At 43.7% G+C, this 26,594-nt stretch overlaps 2 protein-coding genes and 1 long non-coding RNA gene across 4 annotated transcripts in view; 2 read left to right on the top strand and 1 right to left on the bottom strand.

Moving 5' to 3' along the window:
• Positions 1–1,538: 1,538 nt before the first annotated feature.
• LOC102968152 (5-hydroxytryptamine receptor 3C) lies at positions 1,539–7,949 on the top strand. Its single transcript, XM_007077549.2, has 9 exons — positions 1,539–1,605; positions 2,909–3,075; positions 3,486–3,530; positions 4,007–4,116; positions 4,386–4,555; positions 6,180–6,340; positions 6,869–7,073; positions 7,257–7,472; positions 7,604–7,949. The coding sequence occupies exons 1-9, from the start codon at positions 1,539–1,541 to the stop codon at positions 7,831–7,833; spliced, it is 1,371 nt and encodes a 456-aa protein (XP_007077611.1). The 3' UTR covers positions 7,834–7,949.
• Positions 7,950–9,809: 1,860 nt separating this feature from the next.
• The window catches only part of LOC102948633, a 58,283-nt gene continuing 41,498 nt past the window's right edge, over positions 9,810–26,594 (bottom strand). For both annotated transcript variants that reach the window (XR_006207432.1, XR_006207433.1), the window contains one exon: positions 9,810–10,360. This is a non-coding gene — a long non-coding RNA (uncharacterized LOC102948633). The remainder of the gene's footprint in view (positions 10,361–26,594) is intronic.
• Positions 14,532–19,983, top strand: LOC102949116 (5-hydroxytryptamine receptor 3C-like). The gene is made up of 9 exons (XM_007083636.1): positions 14,532–14,598; positions 15,905–16,071; positions 16,492–16,536; positions 17,518–17,627; positions 18,052–18,221; positions 18,543–18,703; positions 19,038–19,242; positions 19,449–19,664; positions 19,781–19,983. The coding sequence occupies exons 1-9, from the start codon at positions 14,532–14,534 to the stop codon at positions 19,981–19,983; spliced, it is 1,344 nt and encodes a 447-aa protein (XP_007083698.1).

The following is a 26,594-nucleotide window of genomic DNA, read 5'->3' as shown; positions in this document are numbered from 1 at the left end:
AAGGCTTGTGTGTCTCTCTCCATCCATAGTGAACTGATGGGCCAGATATTTAACATTTATTGATTGCTAACTACTATATGCCACACACTGGGCAGAGTTGGGGAGTGTGGTGGGGAGAAGGACAAGATGTGCTTCCTGCTTTCCAGGAGGTTATAGAGCAGGAGAGGAGATGCCTTACTGCTTTATCTCTCCTGCCTCTATCATATCCACTTCCTAGAAGCCAAACCTACTTTTAAGTCAACCTATATATTTAGGTCCAGTTTTTCAGCCAACCTTGATAAAAGCAAGGTACACAATTGTCATCAGCTGCCTTTCATTAAGGCTTAAAGTTAACCCTCATTTCCTAGACCCAAGGTCTGGTAGCCCAGCCTACCTGTGGAACTAAGGTGTACTTGAAAGACCTTCACTCTTAGCCATTCCAGGAGCCCAGTGCCCCACAGGTGTGTCTATAGACACAGTAATACTTTGGTCCTACATGGCATAATGACCCAATCCTCTGGCCAAGTTTCTAAAACAGGGAAGAAATGCCTTACAGAGCTAGTGGGGCTGAAGCACTGCAGATATTTCAAACCTTAGACAGAAAATATCTCTCTCCTGTGCTTTCCTACTTTGGGCCCCTTGGTCATTCCTGTCTTCCTCAGCACTTTCTTTTTAGGGCTGTCATGATCTTCCATCTAAACAAAGTTTCTTTTGTACTCTAGGTCTGATCCTTTCCCTTTTCTGCAAGAAAAAAAAATTTCCAAGTCTTTCTGGAAATGTAACTAAGATACTTAATATAACAATGCTCCAATTTATTCATTCGGTCCAATTGTGTTTTCTATAGAGATGTCACATAAGACATAATATTGATACATGCCATTAATATTGATGTTATTGGAGATTACTAGTTTATGATAATGTATAACACTACTGACAACACAAAGACATTAAAAAGGGTTATGCTACCTTAATTTTATAACTTCTATTATCATGAAATCAATGCACAAAGTAAAAAATGTATAGAAAACTTGGTTTAGGTAAAATGAATCAGAAAGGCAGAGAGATTGAAAGGAGAAAGTCTAGTTAGGGGCTGTTGGAAAAATATAGACCACAGATGATGAGGGCATGAACAGAGCTTTATGATTTGATGCTTGCAGTTACCTCTAATGAATACATAACCAAATCACTATATATTGTCACCTTTCCAAATCTGCAAATTCCCTGGCCTTAAAAGAATTTAATTCTTACTTCCCCAGCCCACACCCTCTCATTAAGGCAAGTTATTTTGTTATTGATCTCAGCACAGAGCTGTCAAACAGGTGCTTCGCCCTTAGTCTTGGCTTACCTTCCCCCCTGCCTGGAGCCCGGAAGGCATACCTGCACAAGGGCAAAACAGGACACTCTGCTGTGACCTCTCTGGCCACAGCCTCTCACGAGGGAGTGGTCACCTGCCATACACATTATTCAAAACCAGGAACCAAGGTGTGGTCTGAGCTCCTTTAAGCTCAAGGGTTTGGGGGCTCCTGGTGAGTCCCCAGAGAAGAGTCCAGAAGAGGAGAATGGAAGGGGGGTGGCCTGCTGGGGGGGGATTCCTCCTCTACCTCACTGTCAACCTTCTGCTTCCAGGTAAGATGGGACAACAAGAGAAGACCAGAGTGGTTCTGAAGGACATCTAGAAACTTCTCTGCAGCACTTGGAGGACATTCAGAATTAACATGTTAAATATTTCTTCCCTAATATCTGTGTCTTGAGTGTGTGTATTTGTGTGTGTGTGTGTGTGTGTGTGTGTGTGTTTGAGTATATCAGATAGGAAGACATTTTGCTGATCAGTATACACTGACTTCTCTATTCCTGTCTGCATAGGGATCTGCCAAACTGTCCCACTTCACCACCTTCCAATTACACCTTTTCACCCACTTCCGATGCCCCTCCCCCTACACCCTCATCCCACTCTTCCTGTCTTCTTCCCTTGACATAGTATCTGTGAGAAGGGTAGCCACTGATTTTAAATATGTCATCAAGGAGTAGGTAAAACACTGAGGGAAGGTAGGAATCAATCTGAGGTAGGAGTAGATAATTTGCTTCCATGAGGGAATATTTGTTCCTAGCCTGGATATACCTTAAATATTATGAAAAGAGATGGAGTTGTAGAGGAGCAAGCAGAGCAAAAGATCACACAAAGCTGGAAATGGGGCTAAGATTCTGCTCAGGTACTACCAAGATGGCTCCCTGGTCATGGCCAAAACACAACACCTACACAGGCCTCACTATACTATTGGCATATGGTACAAGCTCAGTGATATTGCCTAGTTATCCCAATGCTGGAAATAAAACCCAAGATATCTGAGGTCACTAAATCTGAGAAGGAAAAATAAATGCATAGCACCAAGGTACATACCCATTCAGAATACCTACTACATGTTATCCATATCTACCTAGGAAGTACATTTGTTTACTTCCCTTATTATTGTTATTTTTTTTGACAAATCAGTTCTTGTCTTCAGTAAACAGAAGTCCCTGAGAATGAGGAAAATACATTATAGCAGACTTCTAAGTGACCCAGATGACAAGTGTTAGGACAGTGCTGAGAGGTGCTACTAGGTAGACCCAAGAAGCCTGTGACATACATTTGAGGACTTGTTGAAGTGAGACCAAGTTTGCATATAGATTTGGGCAGATTTTGCATGAGGATGAAACAATAGGAATGAAAATAGAGCCCTGACTCAGCTTACCACACCAACTTCCACCATTTGCCTACTTGACCAGCCCATCCTCTCTGGCCTGGCAGGAAGGGCTTTGGCCTTGGGAAATCTTGGCCCAGGGAGGAGGGCTCACCATTCCTCCCAGTATGTCACCTGTTTTCTCTCTGCAGAGAGACTTCAGCCCTGGCAATAGAGGCTCTCTCTTATAGGGTCTCTGCTCACTACAGGAAAAGGTGACATTTTCACCATCAATTGCTCAGGCTTTGACCAGCATGGGGTGGATCCTGCTGCCTTCCAAGCAGTGTTTGACAGAAAGGCCTTCCGTCCAGTCGTCAACGACAGCATCCCCACTCGTGTCAACATCTCCTTCACCCTGTCTGCCATCCTGGAAGTGGTGAGACATGGTCCCCACTTTCCATAGATTCTAATAAGGAACAAGGATTCTCTGCCCTGTCAACCCAACATTGTACTTGCCCAGTGGTGAACATTCAGTCCTCTGAATGGATTCTGTACAAATTAGAGGATTTTCCTATGGGATGGGGAGACATAAAGAATAATGCTACAGTAATATTTTTTCAGGATTTGTTCTTGAGCCCTGTCCTTTCTAGAATGCTCCAGAAAAAAAGAGCGGTCTATCAATTAAAACTGAATTGTCCCTAGCTATGAGGGGAGACAAGTAAGGAAAAGACAGTCCAGCATCTAGAACTATGCCTGGCCCAATAAATTATTAAATATACGAATATGAGGTGGGCATAGGTCAAGTCTTTTTGTACTAACAACCCTGGATGGGAATTTCTTTACCAGAATGCACAGCTCCAGCTTCTAACGTCATTCCTGTGGATGAATTTGGTAAGGCAGCCTCAACTATCTCCCTCCCAGTTCCATTTATAAGTGTAAATTTGAGGAGTGACTCAAAGGTTTCCTAGTCCAAACCTCTACTCAATGTATAAATCTTTCTGTGACCAAATAACTCCATCTAGAACTGGACTGGCCTTGGGGACACAAATCTCTCTGGGTAGCTTATGAAGGTGGAAATGGTGACACAAGAAAATGGCCAAATGGTTACAGGCCAGTATATTGGTGTGCTCCTGGGACCAAGGAATTTTAGCCTATATTTAAGGTCTGCCTGGAAAAAAGGCCACTAAAGGGGACTTTACCAGTGACATTTGGCTATATGAAGAGGGGGGATACAGGCTGTGGTCATTAGGGACACAAGTGGGAGAAAGAGGATCAGAGCTCAAGGAAGAACAGGAGGGGCAGGAGAGGCTGATTGCATAAGCTCTGCCATTGCTCACCTGTTTCCTGGCTCACTGCCCTGGCTACAGATGTGGGACAATGCCTTCATCAGCTGGAACCCAGAAGAGTGTGCCAGCATCAATAAACTCACTGTATCAGCTGAAAACCTGTGGCTCCCAGACATCTTCATTGTGGAATCGTGCGTATCTGGGCTGGGGAAAGCCAGTAGGAAGCCCATCTGCAAAAAACAGCCTAGGGGCAGTGCAAGGCACAGGGACATCAAAAGAGTCAGACGGGGCACCGTGTCAATTAATTGACTCCCACAAAACACTATGAGGAGTACAAGAGACAAGATAGAGTGACAGTAGAGAAAGAACCCAACTGGAGAGCATAGGAGAGGAAGACTTGTGAAGGGAAACAAAACTAATGAAAGCACCACAGCACCCTCTCCCTCCCTCTCACAAGCAGCATGGATGTGGATCGAGCACCTCCAGGTCTCACTGTATTCGTCAGCAGTGAAGGTCAAATGACCTACGACCGGCCAGTGCGGGTGACCAGCATCTGTAATCTAGACATCTTCTACTTCCCTTTCGACCAACAGAACTGCACCTTCACCTTCAGCTCCTTCCTCTATACAGGTGAGCAAGACATGTGTTGGTAGTTATTCAAGATTTGGGGAAGATATTTAAGTGGTATAGGTATGATTAGAGAAGGTTTTAGATCAGTGTTTCTCAACTGTGGCCACCCACTAAACCTTTTTAAAAATACCAATGACTATGCATCATTCCAGAGATTCCAATTTAATTGTTCCAGGTGGGGCGCAGGTACTGTTAGTTCTTATATGTCATCAGCTGATGTTAATGTGCAGACAGGATTAAGAATTACTGCTTTAGGGGTGCCTGGTGGTTCAGTCAGCTAAATGTCTGACTTTGGCTCAAGTCATGACCTCATGGTTCATGAGTTCAAGCCCCATATCGGGCTCTGTGTTGACAACCTGCTTCAGATTTTGTGTCTCCCTCTCTCTGTCCCTCCCCCGCTCGACTCTGTGTCTCTCTTAAAAACAAATAAACATTCAAAAAATTAAAAAAAAAGAATTACTGCTTTAATTCCTCAATGAAGTTTATAAAAAAGAACTACAGAGGTGCCTCGCTGGCTGAGTCAGAAGAGCATGCAAGTCTTGATCTCCAAATTGTGAGTTCAAGCCCCACGTTGGGTGTAGAGATTACTAAAAAAAAAAAAATAATAAACTTAAGGGGTGCCTGGGTAGCTTGGTTAAGCATCCAAATTCAGCTCAGTTCATGATCTCATGGTTCATGGGTTCAAGCCCTGCGTCAGGCTCTGTGCTGACAGCTTGGAGGCTGGAGCCTGCTTAGGATTCTGTGTCTCCCTCTCTCTCTGCCCCTCCCCTGCTCACGCTCTGCTTCTCTCCCTGTCTCTCAAAATAAATAAACATTAAAAACTAAAAGTAAAAAAAAAGAATTACTGCTTGATATCTTGGATGGCCCTTGTGCCAAATGAGGTTCATCTGACCCTGAGCTACTGCACCTCCACAATTTTTAGCTGAAACCTTTTATTTTTTTATTTTTTAAAAATGTTTATTTCTTTACTTTGAGTGAGAGAGAGAGCAAGAGCACACACAAGTGGGGGAAGGGCAGAGAGAGGGAGAGAGAGTCTTAAGCAGGCTCCACACTGTCAGTGCAGAGCCTGACAAGGGGGGAGATCATGACCTGAGCCGAAATCAAGGGTCAGACCCTAACCAACTGAGCCACCCAGGCACCCGTAGCTAAAACCTTTTAATTTTGATAGCTAACACACTTTACCAGTAAACACATTGAATGCCACCAGGTGTCATGTGGCAGATTTAGATAAATTAATCATTATAATGGGCATGCATGTAATTATAAAAAGGTTGAGCTGTTCATGTTTGATTCCACCAAAACAACATCATAAAACTAGGGAATGGAGAAGGGAAATAGGAATGACTGCAGAAGTTCTTGACTCATGTTTGAGTCATACCCAACATTCCCATAACAACTTTGACTCATTCTTGTTTTCAACCAAAAAGAAAAAAAAAATCGATGCTGCAGCCTGCACACCCATGAACTGTGGTCCTGTAATCCATTTTTGAGAAAACTTGGATGCCTTACCTTAAAGGAACAGAGAGGAAAATTTGTTGAAGAAGCTCAATAGGGGAGGAATTGAGTCTGGGGGCAGGAAGCTGGGAGAACTTCTGGACCAAACTGCCTTTGGCCTCCCTTGCAGTGGACAGCATGCTACTGGGCATGGACAAGGAAGTGTGGGAGATAACAGATACATCTCGCAACCTCATCCAGACCCAGGGAGAGTGGGAGCTCCTGGGCATCAACAAAGCCACCCCAAAGATGTTGGTGGGCAGCAACCTATATGACCAGATCATGTTCTATGTAAGTCCAGGGGCCCCTGTTTGACTTCTGATCCCAGTTGCTCTTTGATTTTCCTCTTAATCTAAGGCACTTTAGAATGTAAAAAAGAATTTCCGGGGGGTTAAGCACCTATTCCCCACTCCACCCTCTATCCTAACTGCCCTGAAGAATGATCCCCAGGCCCCCCCTCCCCCCCCCCCGCCTCTTCCCATCACCTCTTTCCCCTCCCCACCCTGCAGAGAGGAGGCTGGGCTTGGCTGTAACAAGCTCTACTGCTCAGAATGGAGCAGCCACCTCTGTGATGGTCCAAAGGGCCCTACTTGTCCCTAGATGTCTACAATTGTTGTGTTCCCAGCAGGTTGGACATATTTACAAGTGAAAATTAGACAACAAAGTGGGTACTTCTGTACAGGGCACAATTAAATGCATGTGGTACCTAAAGTGATCCTCCCACAGCCAGCCTCAACACATCAGCAAGGATTAGATAGTCAAATATACAAGTCGAGCTCTCAGTTTATTTGCCACATTCTCCACAAATCCTCCCCGCAGGTGGCCATCAGGCGCAGGCCCAGCCTCTACATCATAAACCTTCTGGTGCCCAGTGGCTTTCTGGTTGCCATTGATGCCCTCAGCTTCTACCTGCCGGCAGAAAGTGAGACTCGTGCCCCATTCAAGATAACACTTCTGCTGGGCTACAACGTCTTCCTGCTCATGATGAATGACTTACTCCCTGCAACTGGCACCCCTCTCATCAGTATGGTCCCTCCCACTTTCCAGGGAAGCAAAGGCAGCAGGGCACAGGGAGGGAAACAGGAGAACCGCTGCCTCTCCACTTAAGGAGGGAAGGGGTTCTGAGGAAAGATTGGATTTGGAGAGTATTAAGACAAGTGTAGAAAAGAATCTGCCCTAGTTTACTTAGAATTTGCTTTGTCCTAAGGTGTCTACTTTGCCCTGTGTCTGTCCCTGATGGTGATCAGCCTGCTAGAAACCATCTTCATCATCCACCTGTCGCACATGGCTACCACACAGCCCCCACCTATGCCTTGGTGGCTCCACTCTCTGCTCCTCAACTGTGCAAGCCCAAGGAAGTGCTGCACCACTGCACCTGGGAAGGGAAATAAGGGCCTCGGCCTCACCCTCACCCACCTGCACGGTAAGGGGAGTCAGCACCGCCTACACTTTCTCTTCCCACACCTCCATTCTTTTACTCTTTCTTTCCTCCCTGTCTCCCTTGCTCCCCAGGTGAACTCCATGGCCCATGGCTGGGTCTCTGTCTCTCTGTAGGTATGAAGAAGCCCGTGGAGTTAGTGGAGAAGGTGCCAGGTGCCAGAGGGACAGGGTTAAATGGGTGTCCTGGGTCAACAAGGGCTCAACAGAAAGATGAGGCTCAGAAGCAGCACTTGGTCGACCTGTGGGTGCAGTTCAGCCACATGATGGACACCCTGCTCTTCCGCCTCTACCTGCTCTTCACGGCCACCTCCATCATCACAGTCATCGTCCTCTGGAACACCTAGGCAGGAATTCATATCCACTTGTCCCTGCAAACCACAGCCTGGAGTTTCTCTTGGTCTTAGAGCCAGCCAGTCCTGGGCCCCATTCCTGATCTTAGCCACTTAACCCCAGTGACTACCATGTCCCCATCTATACTCCCCAAACTCCAACACAACTGTACCAAGCAGGTTCAGAATAGCCCCAAACAATTTCCTGATTTCTCATATGTCATTCCTACACACTTTAAGAGTTCCTTAGCCACACATAACTTCTGACTCTCTTATCAATGGAGCTGAGGGTCAGCAGAGTCTCTCCTTGATTGATTGTCCCCCAAACGCAACTTTTCAGGAAGCACTGGCTCCTCAGTACATTTGTAATAGGTCCACAAACACTGGGACGTAGAGTCCTCTTGCAGAGGACTTGATAGTTCACTTAAACAGCTGTAATCTGATTTGATTTGAAGACACTTTCAGAATTTTAAAAGAACGAAAAGGTCAAGTCTCATTTGTAAAAAGTTACTATAAAGTATTTACAACAGGAAAATGTTTCTTGTATCAACTACTTTCACTTCACTTGCCTTCTCTCTCATTCCTGAAATTGCTCTTTGAAATAAATTATATATTGTGTCCTTTTTCCCCCCTCTGAATTCACAAAATCAGAGAGGGCCTTCTGAAAACATATGTTTGGAGGAGGGCTGGGAAGACTAAGGGTTCAGGTTAGGAGCGCCTGGGTAGCTAGTTGGTTAAGTGTCTGACTCTTCATTTTTGCTCAGGTCATGAACTCACAGTTTGTGGAATAGAGCTGTGGGGTATGGAGACTGCTTAAACCTTCCTTCTGCCTCTCTCTCTCTCTCTCTCAAAACAAAACAAAACAAAACAAAACAAAACAAAACAAAAAAACCCCAAGGGGGTGGTTCAAGTTAAATCAATTATCCTATAGCCACATAATTAGTTGCTTTGTAGCCATTTAAAGTAAGAATGTAGATCTATGTTCATACCATAGAAACAGGACCATGATATATAAAGTGGGAAAAACAAGTTATTACACATAATTTCTGTTAAAAAAAAAAAAAAAAAAAAGGAGGGCTGGAGAGAAGGGCAGAGAAAAAGGTATGGATGGCTAGAGACCAAAACATAAGCAAACTTTGTCTTGGATTAGGGAATTAGAAGTGTTTACTATTTTCTTTTATATCTTCATTTGTGTTTCCTTTTAAGTTTATTTATTTTGAAAGAGTGTTTGCATGCACTCACATGAATGAGTGGAGGAGGGGAAATGATAGGGAGAGAGAGAGAATCCCAAGCAGGCTCCATGCTGTCAGTGCGAAGTCCAATGTGGGGCTCAAACTCACGAACTGAGAGATCATGGCCTGAGGCAAAGTCAGACGCTTAACTGAGTTACCCAGGTACCCTTTCATCTGTGTTTTCTTAATTGTTTTCAATGAGCACATATTATTTCTACTATCCAAAAAAGCCCCAATTTAAAAAAAAAAATTTAATGTTTACTTATTTTTAAGAGAGACAGAGACAGAACATGAGCGGGGGGTGGTGGGGGGCGGGGAGAAAGAGAGGGACACAGAATACGAAGCAGGCTCCAGGCTCTGAGCTGTCGGTGCAGAGCCGGACGCGGGGCTTAAACCCACTAACTGTGAGATCATGACCTGACCTGAAGTCAGACACTTAGCCGACTAAGACACCAGGCACTCCAAGCCCCTATTTTCTTAAGTGCTCCTTACTAATAGTACTTCACACCTTCATAGGCAGATATGATCCTGGGGAAGATTCTAACAGCTGGCCCTGAGGAGAGACAGAAATTGAAGATGGAGGCAAAAGAATACCAAAGACATATTTCTGAATTATATTCCAATTAGGTGAAGACATTTCAGAGATTTATTTACATTTCTGCCTCCCCTAAGAGAATGTGTCTTCGTGAAAGTCAGGTACAGTGTCTCATTCATTTTTTTAACTCAGTATCAGGCATTATGCCTGACATACCACAGGTGCTTAACATAGACTTGCTGAATGATTAAATGTATGAGTGAATGCCAGCCAACCAAGAATTAGTATTTTACTACCTCTAGGTGTAATCTCTTTATCCCATCCTGGTATATTTTATTTTTCCATATCTAACGTGGGAAATAAGCTACCCATTGTTAGGCATCAGCTATCTTTGGGTTCTTAGAGACATTAATTAGAGGCACCGGCAGAAACATTTCTGGTGGCAGATTCTCTTGTGTTTCCTTCTTTCCATTACTTCGAACATATTTCTCACTCAGAAACTTTCCTTGACTTTTGTCAATAATGTAAAATGGAGAGTGTCTTCCACATCTTTGAGGAATTTCCAATTTCTTAAGATGACTTTTGCATCATTTTTTTTCCTTTCCCATATCCACATTGTATTCCTTTAGATGTCATTTTGCAATGTTCTTCCACCTCACAGAAATGCGACTTTAGTTTTCAGTGGCAAGACCATTATGATTGACAATATCCTTTGCAAAAGAACATCCTGTTTGTATGTTAGAGTTGAGGCGAGGCTTGTGGTCTAAAACACGACCTAAAAATGAAGCAAAATATTTTAAGCCAGTACTAGCCTAGACATGTCATCAGGAACGTTAGGAGTATTTCACAATTTCAGATGGGGTGCTTCTGGTTTCTGACATCCTTTCTCCCACTTAAGATATATACAAACAGCAGCCTTTATGATAATACCTTTATTTCATTTTCCTCCAGTTTCTATTGTAAACCTCTGTTAAGAGTATGCATTGGATGGGGCGCCTGAGGGGCTTAGTCGGTTGAGCTTCCGACTTTGGCTCAGGTCATGATCTCGCCGTCCGTCAGTTTGAGCCCCGCGTCGGGCTCTGTGCTGACAGCTCAGAGCCTGGAGCCTGTTTCAGATTCTGTGTCTCCCTCTTCTCTCTGCCCCTCCCCCGTTCATGCTCTGTCTCTCTCTGTCTCAAAAATAAATAAACGTTAAAAAAAAAAAAAGAGTATGCATTGGAAATGTATGAACGGTGTGTAAAAAACAGACCATTGGCCCTAGATTACTACTCACCTCCAATGTTTGATTATGCTTCTAACTTCTCAGATTGTCATTTCTATTAGCTTCCCACTCTCTCCTTTCATTAGCAGTTTCTAGGGGTATCCTCACAAACTTCTCACATCTCAGTGTTTATCTTCTTCTTTCTTTCTTTTTTTTTTTAATGTTTATTTATTTTTGAGAGACAGAGAGAGCCAGAGCTCAAGCAAGGGAGGGGCAGAGAGGGAGACACAGAATCCAAAGCAGGCTCCAGGCTCTGAGCTGTCAGCCCAGAGCCCGACACAGGTCTTGAACCCACGGACCTTGAGATCATGACCTGAGCGGAAGTCAAATGCTCAACTGCCTGAGCCACCCAGGTGCCCCTTATTTGTTTTTTAACTCAAGCATAGCTGACACACTCGGTTACACCAGTTTCAGGTGTGCCACATAGTGATTTGACACCTCTACACATTATGCTACGCTCACCACTAGTGTAGCTACCATCTGGAACCAGACAACACTGTTGAAATACTATATTCCCTACGCTGTGCCTTTCATCCCTGTGACTTAGTCATTCCACCCTGAAGCCTGTGCCTTCCACTCCCCATCACCCATTTTGCCCATTCCCCCATGCCTACCCCCTTTGGCAACCAGCAGTTTGTTCCCTGTATTTATGTGAATATCTTCTTCTCATTGTTTGTTGGCTGTTTGTGTTTCCTCTTCTATAAAGTGTCAATTTATGTCTTTAGTCGATTTTTCTGATAGGGTATTTTTTGTCACTGCTATGCATTTATAGGTATGTTTTGTATATTTTCTACTATTTTTTTCAGTTATATATGTGTTGCAAAGATATTTTCCCAGTTTATGATTTGACTTTTCACATTTAGTGCCCTTTATTGAAAATAAGTTTAAGATTTTTTAAATTGCTGAATTTATCACTTTTCCTTTATGTTTGTGATTTTAGGGTCTTATTTTAAGAAATCCTTCCTCATCCAAAGTTTTAAATCCTTAAAAATGCAGAGAAACTGGATTGCTCATATGTTGTGGGCAGGAATGTAAAATGGTTCTGCCACTCTGAAAATGAGTATTGCAATTTCTTTAAAAACTATACATGCAAATACCTTACAGTCTAGCAATTGTACTTCTGAGTATTTATTCCACAAGACTTATGTTCACACAAAAACCTGTAGACAAATGTTTATAACAGCTTTATATGTAACAGACAAATAATTGTAAACAGTTCTGTGAAGAAATAGGTATTTGGTCTCTGGTCCCAGTTCCTGACACAGAGTTTATAAATCCCTTGCAATTTCCTAAATAACAGGAGCATCTCTCTAATAAGGTGACTCTTGGTGGCCTCCTGGGTAGCTTCAGGATGGGGACTGGTCATCAGGAAGACCCAGCCATGATTAGAAGCTTGGAACTCTCAGCCCCAATTCCCATCCTTTAGGGAGGGGAAAGGGACTGGAGATTGAGTTAAATTGATCATGCCTACATGACGAAGCCTCCCTAAAAAATCCTTAAACTATGGGGTTTGGAGAGCTTCCAGATTGGTGACACATCTACATGCTGGAATTCTACAGGGACAGAATCTCCTGCCCTTACGACCCTTCCAGATCTCACCCTGTGTACCTTTTCCTCTGGCTGTTCATCTGTATCCTTTATTGCATCCTTTTCAGACTGTTAAGAGAAGTCAATGTTTCCATGAGTTCTGTGAGCTGTTATAGCAAATTATTGAATCTGAGGAGGGGGCTATGGGAATCCCCAATTTATTGTCGGTCAGAAGTACAGGAGTTTGGAGTTGCGATTGGCACCTGAAGTGGGGGTCAGTCTTGTGGGAATGAGCCCTCAATCCAAGGGGTGTGCACTAACTCTGGGCAGTTAATGTCAGAATTACTCGATGTGAGGAAAAAGCCGACAATTTGGTGTCAGAAGTGTTATGAGTAAAGTAGAAATAAGTGTTTTCCCTTAAAACTCAAAGTCCTTCAACAAGTGAGTGGTTGAACAAACTGTGGGACATTCCTACCATAGAATACCAGTGGGAAGTAAAGAGGAGTGCATAATGATACCCATCACAATCTGGGCGGATCTCCAGAGAATTACATTGAGTGAAAAAAAGCCAGTCCCAAAAGATTTATACTGTGCGATTTGATTTCTATAAAATTCTTGAAATGACAAAATTATAGAAATGGAGAACAAATTCATGGTTGCCAGTTAGCGGGGTAGGGGGACATAGGGAGGGAGGAAGGTGGTTGTGGCTATAAAAGGACAACATAAGGGGAAGCCTGGGTGGCCAGTCGGTTAAGTGTCTGACTCTTGATTTCAGCTCAAGTCATGATCTTACAATTCATGAGATTGAGCCCCACATCGTGGGGTTCAGCCCTGACAGAATGGAGCCTGCTTGGGATCCTCTCTCTCTGCCTCTCTCTCTCTCAAAATAAATAAATAAAACTTAAAAAAAAAAAAAGGACAACATAAGGATCCTGTTGTTAAAGTTCCATATCTTGACTATATTGATATCAGTATCCTGTTTGTAGTATGGTAACACAGCCCAGCCCAAAGGTTTTCAGTGGAGTGTGAATCAGACCATCTGGGGAGCTTTTAAATATATACATTCTCTGGGGCACCTGGGTGGCTCAGGTGATTAAGCTTCAACCTCCGCTCAGTTCATGATCTCATGGTTTGTGGGTTTGAGGCCCGCATGGGACTCTCTGCTGAACAGCTCAGCGCCTGGAGCCTGCTTTGGATTCTGTCTCTCCCTTTCTCTCTGCCCCTCCCCCACTTGTGAGCGCACACGCTCTCGCTCTCTCTCAAAAATAAATAAACATTAAAAAAAAATTTTATAAATATACACATACCTTCCACAGGGGTGGATGGGTGGGAGTTCAGATATTTTCAAAAAGTTCATCAAATGATTTTTTACTCACACATTCCTACATGGCCCCAGAGCTGTAGGCCTTTAGAGACATTAGGGTAAGGAAGCACGAGTAGGAGAGGTCTGTTTTAGGAGAATGGCAAAATGGAGGATTAGACTGGGGGTAAAACAGGTAGAGGAAACCTTCTGAAGAAGCTGCCCCAATAGTGCAAACAAGGGATGATGCAGATCATACTAGCTGTGCTGGCCATGGGGACAGACATCTGTCAGCCCGGATTCTGTCCCAGAGAAAGAAACTTACTCTTTCCATATTTTTAGTTCAATATTGACAATAATCCCAAATGTCCACAAGTGGATAAAGAATACATTTCCAAGTATGCAACAAAATAATTACATGTTCTTGCCCCCCAAGATTAGCAGGTGTCTCTACCACACCCCCTTCTATGTGGTCCATGCACTTTCCCTGAGGCACAAGTTAGTTCCAGGAGGACCTGATGAGACCTTTATCCATGGCCTTACCTGCCCGATCTCCCAAGTCCCCCATTTTTTCTGAAGGGTACTTGGAACTCAGATTTCAAACTCATCCTGCTAAACATGTGCTTTTCCCCTGGTTTAGGCCTTACTTCCCCTTGTCTGGGGCCCGGAAGGCATACTTACACAGGGGCAAGCAGGACACTCTGCTGTGACCTCTCTGGCCACAGCCTCTCACCAGGGAGTGGTCACCTGTCATGCACACTATTCAAAACCAGGAACCAAGGTGTGGTCTGAGCTCCTTTAAGCTCAAGGGTTTGGGGGCTCCTGGTGAGTCCCCAGAGAAGAGTCCAGAAGAGGAGGATGGAAGGGGGGTGGCCTTCTGGGGGGGCATTCCTCCTCTGCCTCACTGTCAACCTTCTGCTTCCAGGTAAGATGGGGCAAGAACAGGACAAGATGGGAATGCTGTTCTGGGCAAAATCCAGAAATCCTCTCATTCTCCAGAACTAGGAGCATCTAAAATAACTGGGTTAAACATTTCCTTTCTCTGTAATATCTATGTTTTGACTTCCTTGGGAACAGATGAAAAACCCATTTCACTGATCAGTACACACAACCCCCCTCTCATTTGCCTGCCTAGGCATCTACTAAACTGTTTGTCCTTCCATTTACCACCTCTCCAATCCCACCCCTTTATAGTGCCCAACTTTTCCTTTCTACCAAGATATAGTAACTATGAACAGGGTGATCTGGGTCCTGTTGGCAATAACATAGCTCCTTTCCCATCTCACTCAGGAAAATATTGCAGAGGAGGTGATGTGGAGGGGAAAGGGAAATGTTTTCTTCCTCTGGGATAAGTTTCTCCTTAGTTTGGCGATGTACCTTATGAGTCAGCTGATATGGGGAGGTAATGGATGAGGTACGAGAAAGAACTTGCTGGGCCGCAGTTATAGGAATAACCACAGTCATCTGGGGCTGGGATGTGGGTGAAGGGGGCCAACGGGCTTTTACATTTCATTGTACATCTCCACCAAGCACACGGTAGATGATCAATGAAATAGTCTCAAAATGGTGATAATGAAAATGGCTCCCACAGATCTTTGAGGAAGTCACTGAATTTGAGAAGGGCACAGAGCACAGCACATAGTAGGTAGTTGATAAATTCACATTAGTGCAACATTAAGTTCCCACATATTTTACATCACACTTACGATGTACTCATGATTTACTTCTTTCTAAACTTTTCCTTCCAGGACATGGGGAAATGTAAAAGTGGGAAGAGGAAATTAAGAAACAAAATTTTAGGGAAATTTTGTCCAGTGACTATAAGAATGAATCATAACAGAGCTAGAAAGAAAAATGTATGGTCAGACAAAAGCCAAAACTTCAGGGTTGGGACTACAGAAGAAATAGGACTCCCCCCAGAGGCTGTTTGCATATGAATTTGAATAGGCTTTATATGGGAGCAAAGCACAGGAAGAAAGGGCTGAGCCCAGGTTCAGCTTACCACATCAACTTCCACCATTTGCCTACCAGACCAGCCCATCCTCTCCAGCCTGGCAGGAAGGAGTTGGCCTTCAGAAGTCTTGGCCCAGAAGGAGGGGCTCACGTGCCTCAACCCATGTCCACATTTTCTTTCTCTGCAGAGAGGTTCTCAGGCCTCAACCCTGGTACTCCTCTCGCTTAGAAAACATGAAAGCCCTATTCCCACCTCACGGGGCCTCTGCTCTCTACAGGAAGGTCAAACACTTTCACCATCAATTGCTCAGGCTTTCACCGACATGGGGTGGACCCTGCTGTCTTCCAGACTATATTTAACCAGAAGGACTTCCGTCCAGTCATCAACTACAGCATCCCCACTCAGGTCAACATCTCCTTCACTTTGTCTGCCATCCTGGATGTGGTGAGTTCTACATTCTTTCCATAGGCTGCCAGTAGGGAACAAGGAGTCTTCACCCTGATAACCCAACCTTGCACTGGTCTAGTGGCGAGCAATCAGTCTTCAAATGCCCTACAGGTTAGATGTCCATCCTATGGGCTGGAGAGACACGAAGGAGAACACTGCCATGATGTTTCTAAAGGGAACATTTGTCCTGAGTTCTGCCCCTGTAGGCAGATAAAAAAAAAAAATATTTCCAGTGGGCCCCATGCTGGTTTTTTCCCTTACGTTTGCCATACAACCTACATTTTTTGGACCTACCTTTCTTTTGAGACCAGTGACTGAAAGCTGACACACAGGACCACGTAGGAAACAAAGGCAAGGAATAGACTGGGACCTGATCTCAAGGCATTAATCATCCTAAATGGGGACTTTTTTTGTCAGGATGCACAACTTCAGCTGCTGACATCATTTCTGTGGTTAAAGATGGTATGTAGGTCCAATTTTGTTCTCTTTCCTTTTTTTTCTGGTCTCGTTTGCAAAAAGCACATTTGTTGACATTGGCAGTGCCAGAGCGAAGACAAATCCAACCAAAATAGGGCCCATACTGATGACAAATAGCTTTTTGAGCTGCCAAAGAACTTTGAAAGACATCAATGGAAAATATAGGAGGGGGGGGGTGGTGCAGTTGGGAACCCCTAACTAAGCTCCAGGGCCCAAAGGTATCCAGCACCCAGCTTAAGATTTCTCTTGAATGTGTGTGTGGGGGGGAGGGGGTGGCGGGGGCGGTGTGCTTGGGTGGTTCAGTCGGTTAAGCATCTGCCTTCGGCTCAAGTCATGATCTCACGGTTTGGTTCATGAGCTGGAGCCCCACTCCAGGCTCCGCCCTCTCTCTCCCTCTGTCTCTGCACCTAGTGGGATTCTCTCTCTCCACCCCCCCTCCGCCCCTCGCTCTCTCACGCTCTCTCTCAAAAATAAATTAAAAAAAAAAAAAAAAGATTTCCCTTGAGTGGGAAGTGTAAGGCCAATAAGACTTTGTTAGCTAGAGAAAGGGGAACTTATCACCAGGAAGAGAAGAGGAACCAGAGTTTAAAAGGAATGAAGTTTTTTAAAAAAGCGACATGCATAACAATGTGCAAAGTATGAGTTTATCTGTGTAAATAAAAATGAATGCTGGAATATGTATTAATTTATTTTCTGGAAAGATACCAAGAAGCTGTTAAAAAGGAGATTGAGATGGGGCTATGAACTGAGTTGGAGTGAATTGAGAAAGGAGAAGCTTGTTTTTTATATTATACTTTCTGGAATGGTTAAAGTTTTATCCTATGCCTGTAGTACATACATTTAGGAAAAAATACATACATATGAATATATATATATATATATATGTAAGGGAACAGAAGGGTAGATGCTGACATAAACTAGCTCCAGGTATCAGCCATAACCAACCTTCTGTGCTCTGTGCTCTAGATCTGGACTAACCCATTCATCAGCTGGGATCCAGAAAAATGTGGTGCTATCAGTAAACTCACTGTGACAACTGAGAACCTGTGGCTCCCAGACATCTTCATCGTGGAATCGTGGGTACCAGGACTAAGGAATACTGGAGTGGAGATCCTTTTGCAAGGAGCAGGCCAGGGCAGTGTAGGGCAAACCCATTCAGTTGGGGCCACCAAAACTTATTTCAGAGAGGAGCACAATCACGGCTCATCAACTTCTCCCACAGAAATGAAAAAGTGGTGGGCAGGAAGGATGGCGGAGTGGCCACAATGAGCAACATTGGGAAGCCCCACCTTAAGAGAGACACTTAAGCTGGGGCGCTTGGGTGGCTCAATCTGTTAAGCATTCCACTCTTGATTTCAGCTCTGGTAATGATCCCGGGGTCATGGGATCGAGCCCTGCATTGGGCTCCATGCTGAGCATGGAACCTACTTTAATAAAAGAGAGAAACTTAAGCTGATGTGAAACCCAGAGCACCTGCCTCTCTCCCCTTCTGCCACTTAGCATGGATGTGGATCAGACCCCAGAAGGCCTCTCTGCATATGTGACTAATGACGGTCACATTGTGTATAACAAACCAACGCGGGTGACCAGCATCTGTAGCCTGGACATCTTCTACTTCCCCTTTGACCAGCAGAACTGCACACTCACCTTTAGCTCTTTCCTCTACACAGGTGAGTTGCAGTGGGGGTTCTGGGATGGGGTAAAATGAGATCAACCAATGGGACAACAAAACAGCACACACAGGCAAATTTATTCTTTCTAATGCCTAAAAAGGAGAGTGTGGGGGTGGTGGGGTGGGGGAGTTGAACTTAGGAGGAGATAAGACTTCTGAGAAAGCCCAAAATTGAAAACAGGCAACTGAGGAGCAAGGAAGCTGTGTTATGGGGCAACCAGAAAGAGGTCGCTAAAGCAGTTTGCTAGTTCATCTCTCTGAGCCCTGCACAGAGCAGGTGCTAAACAGAGTGTTGAATGAATGTTTGTCTCCCCTGCAGTGGAAAACATGTTGCTGGGCATGGAAAAGGAGGTGTGGGAGATAGCGGACACGTCACGTGACATCGTCTGCACACAAGGGGAATGGGAGCTCCTGGGCATCAACAAGGCCACCCCAAAGATGTCTGTGGGCTCCAGTCTTTTTGACCAGATCATGTTCTATGTAAGCCCAGAGACTGTGAGATGTGTCTGTCCCCCTTACCTCCCTCATCAGACCTTCCTAAGTCACAGAGCTTCTCACTTCTTGTCCTGTGACCAGAAAACCACTGGGTGCCACAACCCTTAGTCCTTCCTCTCTCCCAAGTCCCCCAAATCAACCCCCCTTTCTGAGCCTGCTAGCACTGGCACAGGTTTTCTTTTGTGAAAGCTGCTTCTTCATCCAGCCCCAGAAAGAGCCACTGTTGGGTTGAGAACATCAAGGAAGGAAGGGGCTGGAATCATCCCTATTTCCCCTCAGTCCCAGCTTCACCTGGTTCTCTGCTCTCTCCTCCCCCCAGGTGGCCATCAGGCGTAGGCCCAGCCTCTACGTCATAAACCTTCTGGTACCCAGCAGCTTTCTGATTTCCATTGATGCCCTCAGCTTCTACCTGCCAGCAGAAAGCGAGAATCGTGCCCCATTCAAGATAACACTTTTGCTGGGCTACAACGTCTTCCTGCTCATGATGAATAAACTACTTCCTGCTAGTGGCACCCCACTCATCAGTATGCCCACCTCCTCACTGTTGGAAAGTAGGAGACAGGGAAAGGAGGAAGGGTAGACAGGTGCACTGGCTCGACCTGCCAAGGCAGCTAAGGCAGAAAGGAAAAAGCAGTCATCTCAGAAAGGGCTTTCTGTGTGAGACACAGAAAAGGGGGGATTGGTGGTTCTTCTGGGCCTCAATCACACATGTTCCTTACCCCTATCCCAGGTGTCTACTTTGCCCTGTGTCTGTCCCTGATGGTGGTCAGCCTGCTGGAGACCATCTTCATCACCCACCTGCTGCACATGGCCTCCACCCAGCCCCCACCCATGCCTCCGTGGCTCTACTCTCTGCTCTTCCATTGCACCAGCCCAGGGAAGTGCTGCCCTGTTGCACTCTGGAATGAGAATACAGGTCCAGGCCTCATGTCCACTCACCTGCCTGGTAAGGAAAGTCTGCACTGCCCCTATTCTCTACACTGGGTGTAGAGTCCCCAGTCTCCCACTTCCCCAAACCTGTCTCCTTCCCACTTCATAGCTGAGTCTCTGTCTTCTCCACAGGACTGAAGGAGCCAGGACAGTTGGTAGGGAAGGAGCTGGGATCCAGAGAGGCAGAGCTAAATGGGGGCTCAGGATTGACAAGCACCCAGCTAGCTGACCTGTGGGTGCAGTTCAGCCACATGATGGACACCTTCCTCTTCCGCCTCTATCTGATCTTCTTGGCCTCCTCCATTATCACAGTAGTCGTTCTATGGAACACCTAGGAGCTGAATTCTAATGGTGCAAGAGCAACCCAGTGTTCAAGTTCTCTCAGCGTCAACTGACCATCCCAGACCCCATTCCTCTGCTCTAATTTGCATACACAGTCCCAAATATGCCAGAATCCCTGCTCCAGGGCTTAAATAGAACCTCTGCAGACTCTTAGAAATAGGACTATATTTGTAAAACATAATGAATTCAGAATATACATGTTTATGTTAGAAATATAATTTTCACTGGAAAAGGAATACTTTATAATAACTCATCGACTGGTATAGAGGAAAGGGGTTAAAACTCTTTTTAAATATAGGCTAACATAGTTACTTATTCTTTTAATAAATATTTATTGAGCACCTACCATGTGCTAGGGACTGTTTTGAGTGCTGAGGATACAGCAGTGAGCCAAACTGACAAAAATCTCTGTGCTCACAGAGCTTACATTGAGGGTAGGTGGAGACTGACAATAAAGGAGATAAATATGCGAAACATGGAGTATGTGCTAAGTGCCAAGGGGGAAAATCAAATTAGGGAAGGAAGAATGGGAAATGGGGGAGGAGATTGAAAGTTTAGGTGGGTGGCCAGGGGAGGCTTCATGATAACTTCCTGCCTGGCTGGTTCCTATGCTGTTATTCCACAAAAGAACCAGGTGGAGCACAGGTGGTGCTATAAACAAATGTCCCTTGACAAATGGAGACTTGAGGATGACTCAAACAGAGCTCTGTCCTCCAAGGGCTTATGGCCCAGCTGGAGAAATAAAATGTATATGTGAAATAATTTCAATTAAATATAGAATGTGTTTTGAAAGTTTTGCTGAGTGCTATTAAAAAGAAAGTGCTGTAGGGGAGCCTGGGTGGCTCAGCCAGTTAAGCATCTGACTCTTGGTATCAACTCAAAAATCATGACCTTGCAGTTCATGAGATCAAGCCTCACATCGGGCTCTGAGCTGACAGTGCAGAGTCTGCTTGGGATTCTCTCTCTCTCCCTCTCTCTGCCCCTCCCCTGCTTGCACACATGCTCTCTTTCTCTCTCAAAATAAATAAATGAGATAAAGATTAAAAAAAGAAATAAAGAAACTGCTGTACAGTTCAGAGGAGAAAAGATTCTTCTAGCCGGAGCAATGGTTCTCGATCCTGTCTGCGCATTGGAATCATCTGAAGAGACTTTTAAATAATCCTAGCCCCCAGGGCTTATCCCAGACCAATGAAATCAGAACCTTTGGTGTGGACCCTGGATTTGGTATACTTGGAAGCTGCCCGTGAGATTCTAATGTGCAGCCAGCGTTGAAACCACTGAGCTAGTGGAGGAGGCAGTGTTGACTTGGACTCTGAAGGATGACTAATATATGAACAGATGGAGGACTTGCTGGGTCTAATTACAATGCACCTCTGGAGTTACATTTGGGCAGAATCAAAGCAGGTTGGGCCTCAGGGGCCCAGGTGTTTGTGCAGCAGTAGTTGAACGGTGGGATCGAGGCAGAATCACGACACACTCATTCTCATGGTACTCAGAAGGCTCAAGTGTCCAGAACAAACTCATAAAATCATCTACTAGAAATAGCCCCACATTAGAATGCAAAATAGTTCAGGCATTTCAGAAAACAATTCAGCAGCTCCTCCAAGTATTGAACATAAAATTACCCTATAACCCAGCAATTCCACTCCTAGATACATGCCCAAGAGAAATGAAAACATATGTCCACACAAAAACTTGTATACAATGTTCATAGCAACATTATTCAAAATGGTTAAAACAACCCAAATGTCTATTAACCAACGAATAGATAAGTAAATTTTGTATATCCACACAATGGAATACTATTGTTATTTGGTTATAAAAAGGAATGAAACACTCAGACATGCTACAACATGGATAAACCTTGAAAACATTATGCTAAGTAAGAGAAAAGCCAGTCACAAAAGACCACATATTATATAATCCCACTTAAGTGAAATGTCCAGAATATGCTAATCTATAGAGACAGGAAGTAGATTAGTGGTTGCCTAGGACTTGGTGGATAAAGGGGCAGGTGAACAAAGAATGACACTAATGGGTACAGTATTTCTTTGGGGGATAATAAAAATGTCCTAAGAGTAGACTGGTGATGACTGCCTAACTCCATAAATATACTAAAAAACCATTGAACTGTACACTTTGAATAGGTGAATTTGATGGTATGTAAATTATATCTCAATAAAATTGCTAAACAATAACAAAAAATAAATAACCCCACCACAAAATTATCTGTGCCCATCACTTCTCTCCTGCTTACTCTCTCATTCCCCTGCTCCCTGCTGTCATCTCCCTGACTCTCTGACTCCTGACTCCATATATTCAGTTTTCATCAATGTCTGTCCCTGATCCTCCTCCACCATCATATGACTCACCAGGGGCCCACGGACTGCAGCTCCCCACTCACCTGTCAGCTTTGCATGCTTCCTTGAGTTGGAAATCACCCACAACTTCAAGTCAGACACAGTTTCCACCATCTCTAATGATATGAAACATTTACCAGTCAGATAAACTCAGAGATCCTTGATAGGAGATGGGAAATGAGACATTATACCTAAGATAAATAGTTCTCAGAACCTCGGACTATTACCCATGGAGGATTCTTGCAATGAAGAATATAGCAGCCCTGCTTCACTTTCTGCAATTAAAGATGAAAACACAAGGCTGGGGTAGCTGGTAACCCCTGTTGGTCACCTGGCAGGTGGAGCTCCTGCACATGGGGCATGCTATCAGGCTCAAATGAGAGCTTCTACCTCTACGGACCATCTAGTCATCTGGTGCCCAGAAGAGTAACATGGAATGAATGGAGTAAAGCATTCATTCATTCATTCAATCTTTACTAAGTGCTTATTTATGTAATAGATACTTTAAGTTCTGGGGATAAACAAGTAAAACAGACAAGAGGAGGCTAATCTTCTAAAGTAACAAACTGATGATTTCATATACTGATAATTGCTCTGAAGAAAATAAAGAGTGTAACAGGACAGAGAGTGACACACAGATTAACAGGATGTTCCAGGAAGGCCTCTCTGAGAAATAGATGATCTGTGTTAGCTGAGAAATAGATGATCATATAATGATGAGATGTGTCCTGGGATTCATACTGATCTAGTCCTAAGGGGAGGTTGGGATGAAACATGATAGGCACGGCATTTATAGAAGTAAATCTGGGTAGCCAGGATCTTTGGATGAGCAAGGTGAGAAATTGGAAAGAGAGTCCCATATTGCTTATTTTGATGCTATTGTATAATGTTTAGGAATTTTAAGGGTAAACATTTACAATCCACTCAAAGGGTTTAGAACAGAATTTTTCAAATGGTTTTGATCACAGAAACTATTTCACTCACCCATGCATACTGCCTTCCTCAAAAAAAAAAAAAAAAAAAAGGGGGTGATAATATAGAATTAAAACAGAACAAAATTAAAAGCTGCATTAAAGTTATTGCTAGAATTACTTACTATATATGTACTATGAGTTTACCCATTTAATTATAAAACAGTGCCCTGTAAACTTTAAAATAGGTTTTACAACATTTGTCTTGATATTATATTACAAGTTATTTAACAAACTACTAGTCTCTGAAAGAAGATCACCAATGCAATGTCACTACAAAGGCAGATTTGTGTATGTCCATAGATACCTGAAACACAAAGTGAAATGACTTAATGCAAATGCATCACAACACCCTGAAAGGGGTAATGGAACAAACCAAGTGATGTTGAATAGACGAGGAAACAAAGCTAGCAGTTTATTAAAGAGCGTGAATAGCAACTCGACCACCTCAGATCAATGCTGCTGATGTACTGGTAACAAAAAGCCCTGCATCTTGAAAGAACTCCAACAGTCCGCATGTTTGCCTTCAGGAGGGAGCTTTGCCATCCTGCAGCGTGCAGGATCTTAGTAGAATGGCAAATCTGAATCTTGAAGATATCGAGCAATGTGAGATTTTTAGATTACAAATGCCTAATTTTTCTCAATCCTGAATTAACAGATCCTTGGAGAAGGGCAAAGCTGAAAGGAAGACGCAAAGAAAAGAATTGGGGTCTGCCGGCCCTTCGGGAGTTCTATACCGCCCTCTAGTGGGGACCCTACCCAGACCTTGTCTGAGATCGTTGGTAACCTTAGGTATGCAAAAGAGCATAACATGCAGAGTGTACCTACATTATCCATATTTTCCCGACTAAAATTTGGACAAACATGTCAGATGAGTTGTAAAATCATTTATGTGAACAGATGTATAAAAACCTATAAATAAAATTACATTCATAGACTTAATGAATTACCTTTATTAAAAAAGTTACATGAAAAGAAATATGAAATCTGCAAAAAACAAAACAAAGCAAAAATGACAAAGAATGCATATCAACACGCACCTGTGGTTTTCATCATTGACCTACTGTTGAAGTTGACAAGTAGATGAACTATTATTCCACCTGCCTTTGTTGAGCAAGCTCTCTGCTTGTTTGAATATTAAGGAGTCTGAAGTAAAATAAGAGACATGGTGGCTTGTACAGTTTTCATGGAAGGGGGGGTGATAATATAGAATTATCTGTAATTTCCCTTATGTTCATCTGTTTTGCATCTTAAATTCCACATGTGAGTAAAGATACATATTTGTCTTTGTCTAATTTTGCTTTGCATAATACACTCTAGTTCCATCCATGTTGTTGCAAATGGCAAGATTTCATTCTTTTTGATTGCCGAGTAATACTCCATTGTGTATATATACCACATCTTCTTTATCCATTCATCCATCGATGGACATTTGGGCTCTTTCCATACTTTGGCTATTGTTGATAGGGCTGCTATAAACATTGGGGTGCGTGTGCCCCTTCAAAACAACACACCTGCATCCTTTGGATAAACACCTAGTAGTACAATCACTGGGTCATTGGATAGTTCTATTTTAAATTTTTTGAGGAACCTTCAGATTGTTTTCCAGAGTGGCTGCACCAGTTTGCATTCCCACCAGCAGTGCAAAAGTGTTCCTCTTTCTCTGCATCCTCGCCAACATCAGTTGTTGCCTGAGTTGTTAATGTTAGCCATTCTGACGGGTGTAAGGTGGGATCTCATTGTGGTTTTGATTTGTATTTCCCTGATGATGAGTGATGTGGAGCATTTTTTCATGTGTCTGTTAGCCATCTCTATGTCTTCTTTGGAAAAGTGTCTATTCATGTCTTTTAAGCACCCTACTCTTGATTTCAGTTCAGGTCATGATCTCACGGTTTGTGAGATCAAATCCTGTGTCGGTCTCCGCACTGACAGTGCAAAGCCTGCTTGGGATTCTCTCCCTCTCCCTTTCTCTCTGTCCCTCCCCTCCTCACACTCAGTCTCTCTCTGTCTCTCTCTCAAAATAAAAAAAAAAAAAAAACACATTTTTTTAAAAGTCTTTAAAAAATGATAGCCATCACTTACTGAGTACTTTCTATATGCCAAGTCTATCACATCCATTATCTTGTTTTATCCTCACAACACTTCTATGAGGTAGGTGTTAACATTATTCCCAGTTTTCAGATAAGGACCCCAAGATAGAAGGAAGTTAGGATCCTTCCCCAGGGTCACACAGCAAGTAAATGATAGAACCATTTTGGGGCGCCTGGGTGGCGCAGTCGGTTAAGCGTCCGACTTCAGCCAGGTCACGATCTCGCGGTCCGTGAGTTCGAGCCCCGCGTCGGGCTCTGGGCTGATGGCTCGGAGCCTGGAGCCTGTTTCCGATTCTGTGTCTCCCTCTCTCTCTCTGCCCCTCCCCCGTTCATGCTCTGTCTCTCTCTGTCCCAAAAATAAATAAAAAACGTTGAAAAAAAAAAAAAGAACCATTTTGAACCCAATTATGTATAACTCTTAATCCTATGTTTTAACACATGTAGGTCATTGCCAAGGAATGCAGAAATAATAATTCTTGAATATGAAAAACTAAGCATTAGACTCTGAATCCAGAATGATCTCTACCAAAGGATTTATCCCACCTCACTCTATTTGATAACTCTTAGCCTCTGGGTGTCAGTCTTCACTGTAGCCACCATTGGCCTTTGGGCTTTCCACAGCTGTTACGATTCCCTGGCCTCTTACTGGGACCCTTAGAAACTGGCTTGTTCACACACACACACACACACACACACACACAAATGCATGCATAACTGGTGATATCTGAATAAGCTATATGGATTATACCATTTAAAGACAATTTTCAGGAAAAGGCAAAATCTTGACTCTCGTATAAAAGGGAATACATATTGAAGAATGGATTCAACTCATATAATATGAGAGAAGCAGACAGGTGTTATAACTGGTTCAAAGGAAAAGTCAAGAAGCACAAATTTATATGGAGTAAAGATACTGAATTACAAATAGAGGTAATTTTTCCACAGGAGGAGGAGGGAAGTCCACTGGAACTCTATAGGACAAGACAGAGTTTGCATATTGATAATGTTGAATTTTACTTTACCTGAGCCCTGTGTTCCCAGAAAACACCAATGGCTAAGAAATTTTCCCAATTCTTTGCTTTCTGAAATCCCTTCACCCTTTTTTGTTTCAGAAAAGAACCACCTTTCCCCAAATGACTCACTCACTGTCCATTCTCTCATGACTCCTGTAGGATTCACAGGT

The sequence above is a fragment of the Panthera tigris genome, chromosome C2 (genome assembly GCF_018350195.1).
Source record: "Panthera tigris isolate Pti1 chromosome C2, P.tigris_Pti1_mat1.1, whole genome shotgun sequence".
Classification (NCBI taxonomy): Eukaryota; Metazoa; Chordata; class Mammalia; order Carnivora; family Felidae; genus Panthera; species Panthera tigris.
Note: the sequence above shows the minus strand (reverse complement) of the source record. Positions and strands in the feature narration are given on the sequence as shown.

Coding starts and splice junctions, on each gene's coding strand:
- LOC102968152 (XM_007077549.2), top strand. CDS start 1,539: ATGGAAGGGGGGTGGCCTGCTGGGGGGGGATTCCTCCTCTACCTCACT. Junction 1,606..2,908: donor TGTCAACCTTCTGCTTCCAG/GTAAGATGGGAC, acceptor TGCTCACTACAG/GAAAAGGTGACATTTTCACC. Junction 7,473..7,603: donor CACCCTCACCCACCTGCACG/GTAAGGGGAGTC, acceptor GTCTCTCTGTAG/GTATGAAGAAGCCCGTGGAG.
- LOC102949116 (XM_007083636.1), top strand. CDS start 14,532: ATGGAAGGGGGGTGGCCTTCTGGGGGGGCATTCCTCCTCTGCCTCACT. Junction 14,599..15,904: donor TGTCAACCTTCTGCTTCCAG/GTAAGATGGGGC, acceptor TGCTCTCTACAG/GAAGGTCAAACACTTTCACC. Junction 16,072..16,491: donor TGTCTGCCATCCTGGATGTG/GTGAGTTCTACA, acceptor TTTTTTTGTCAG/GATGCACAACTTCAGCTGCT.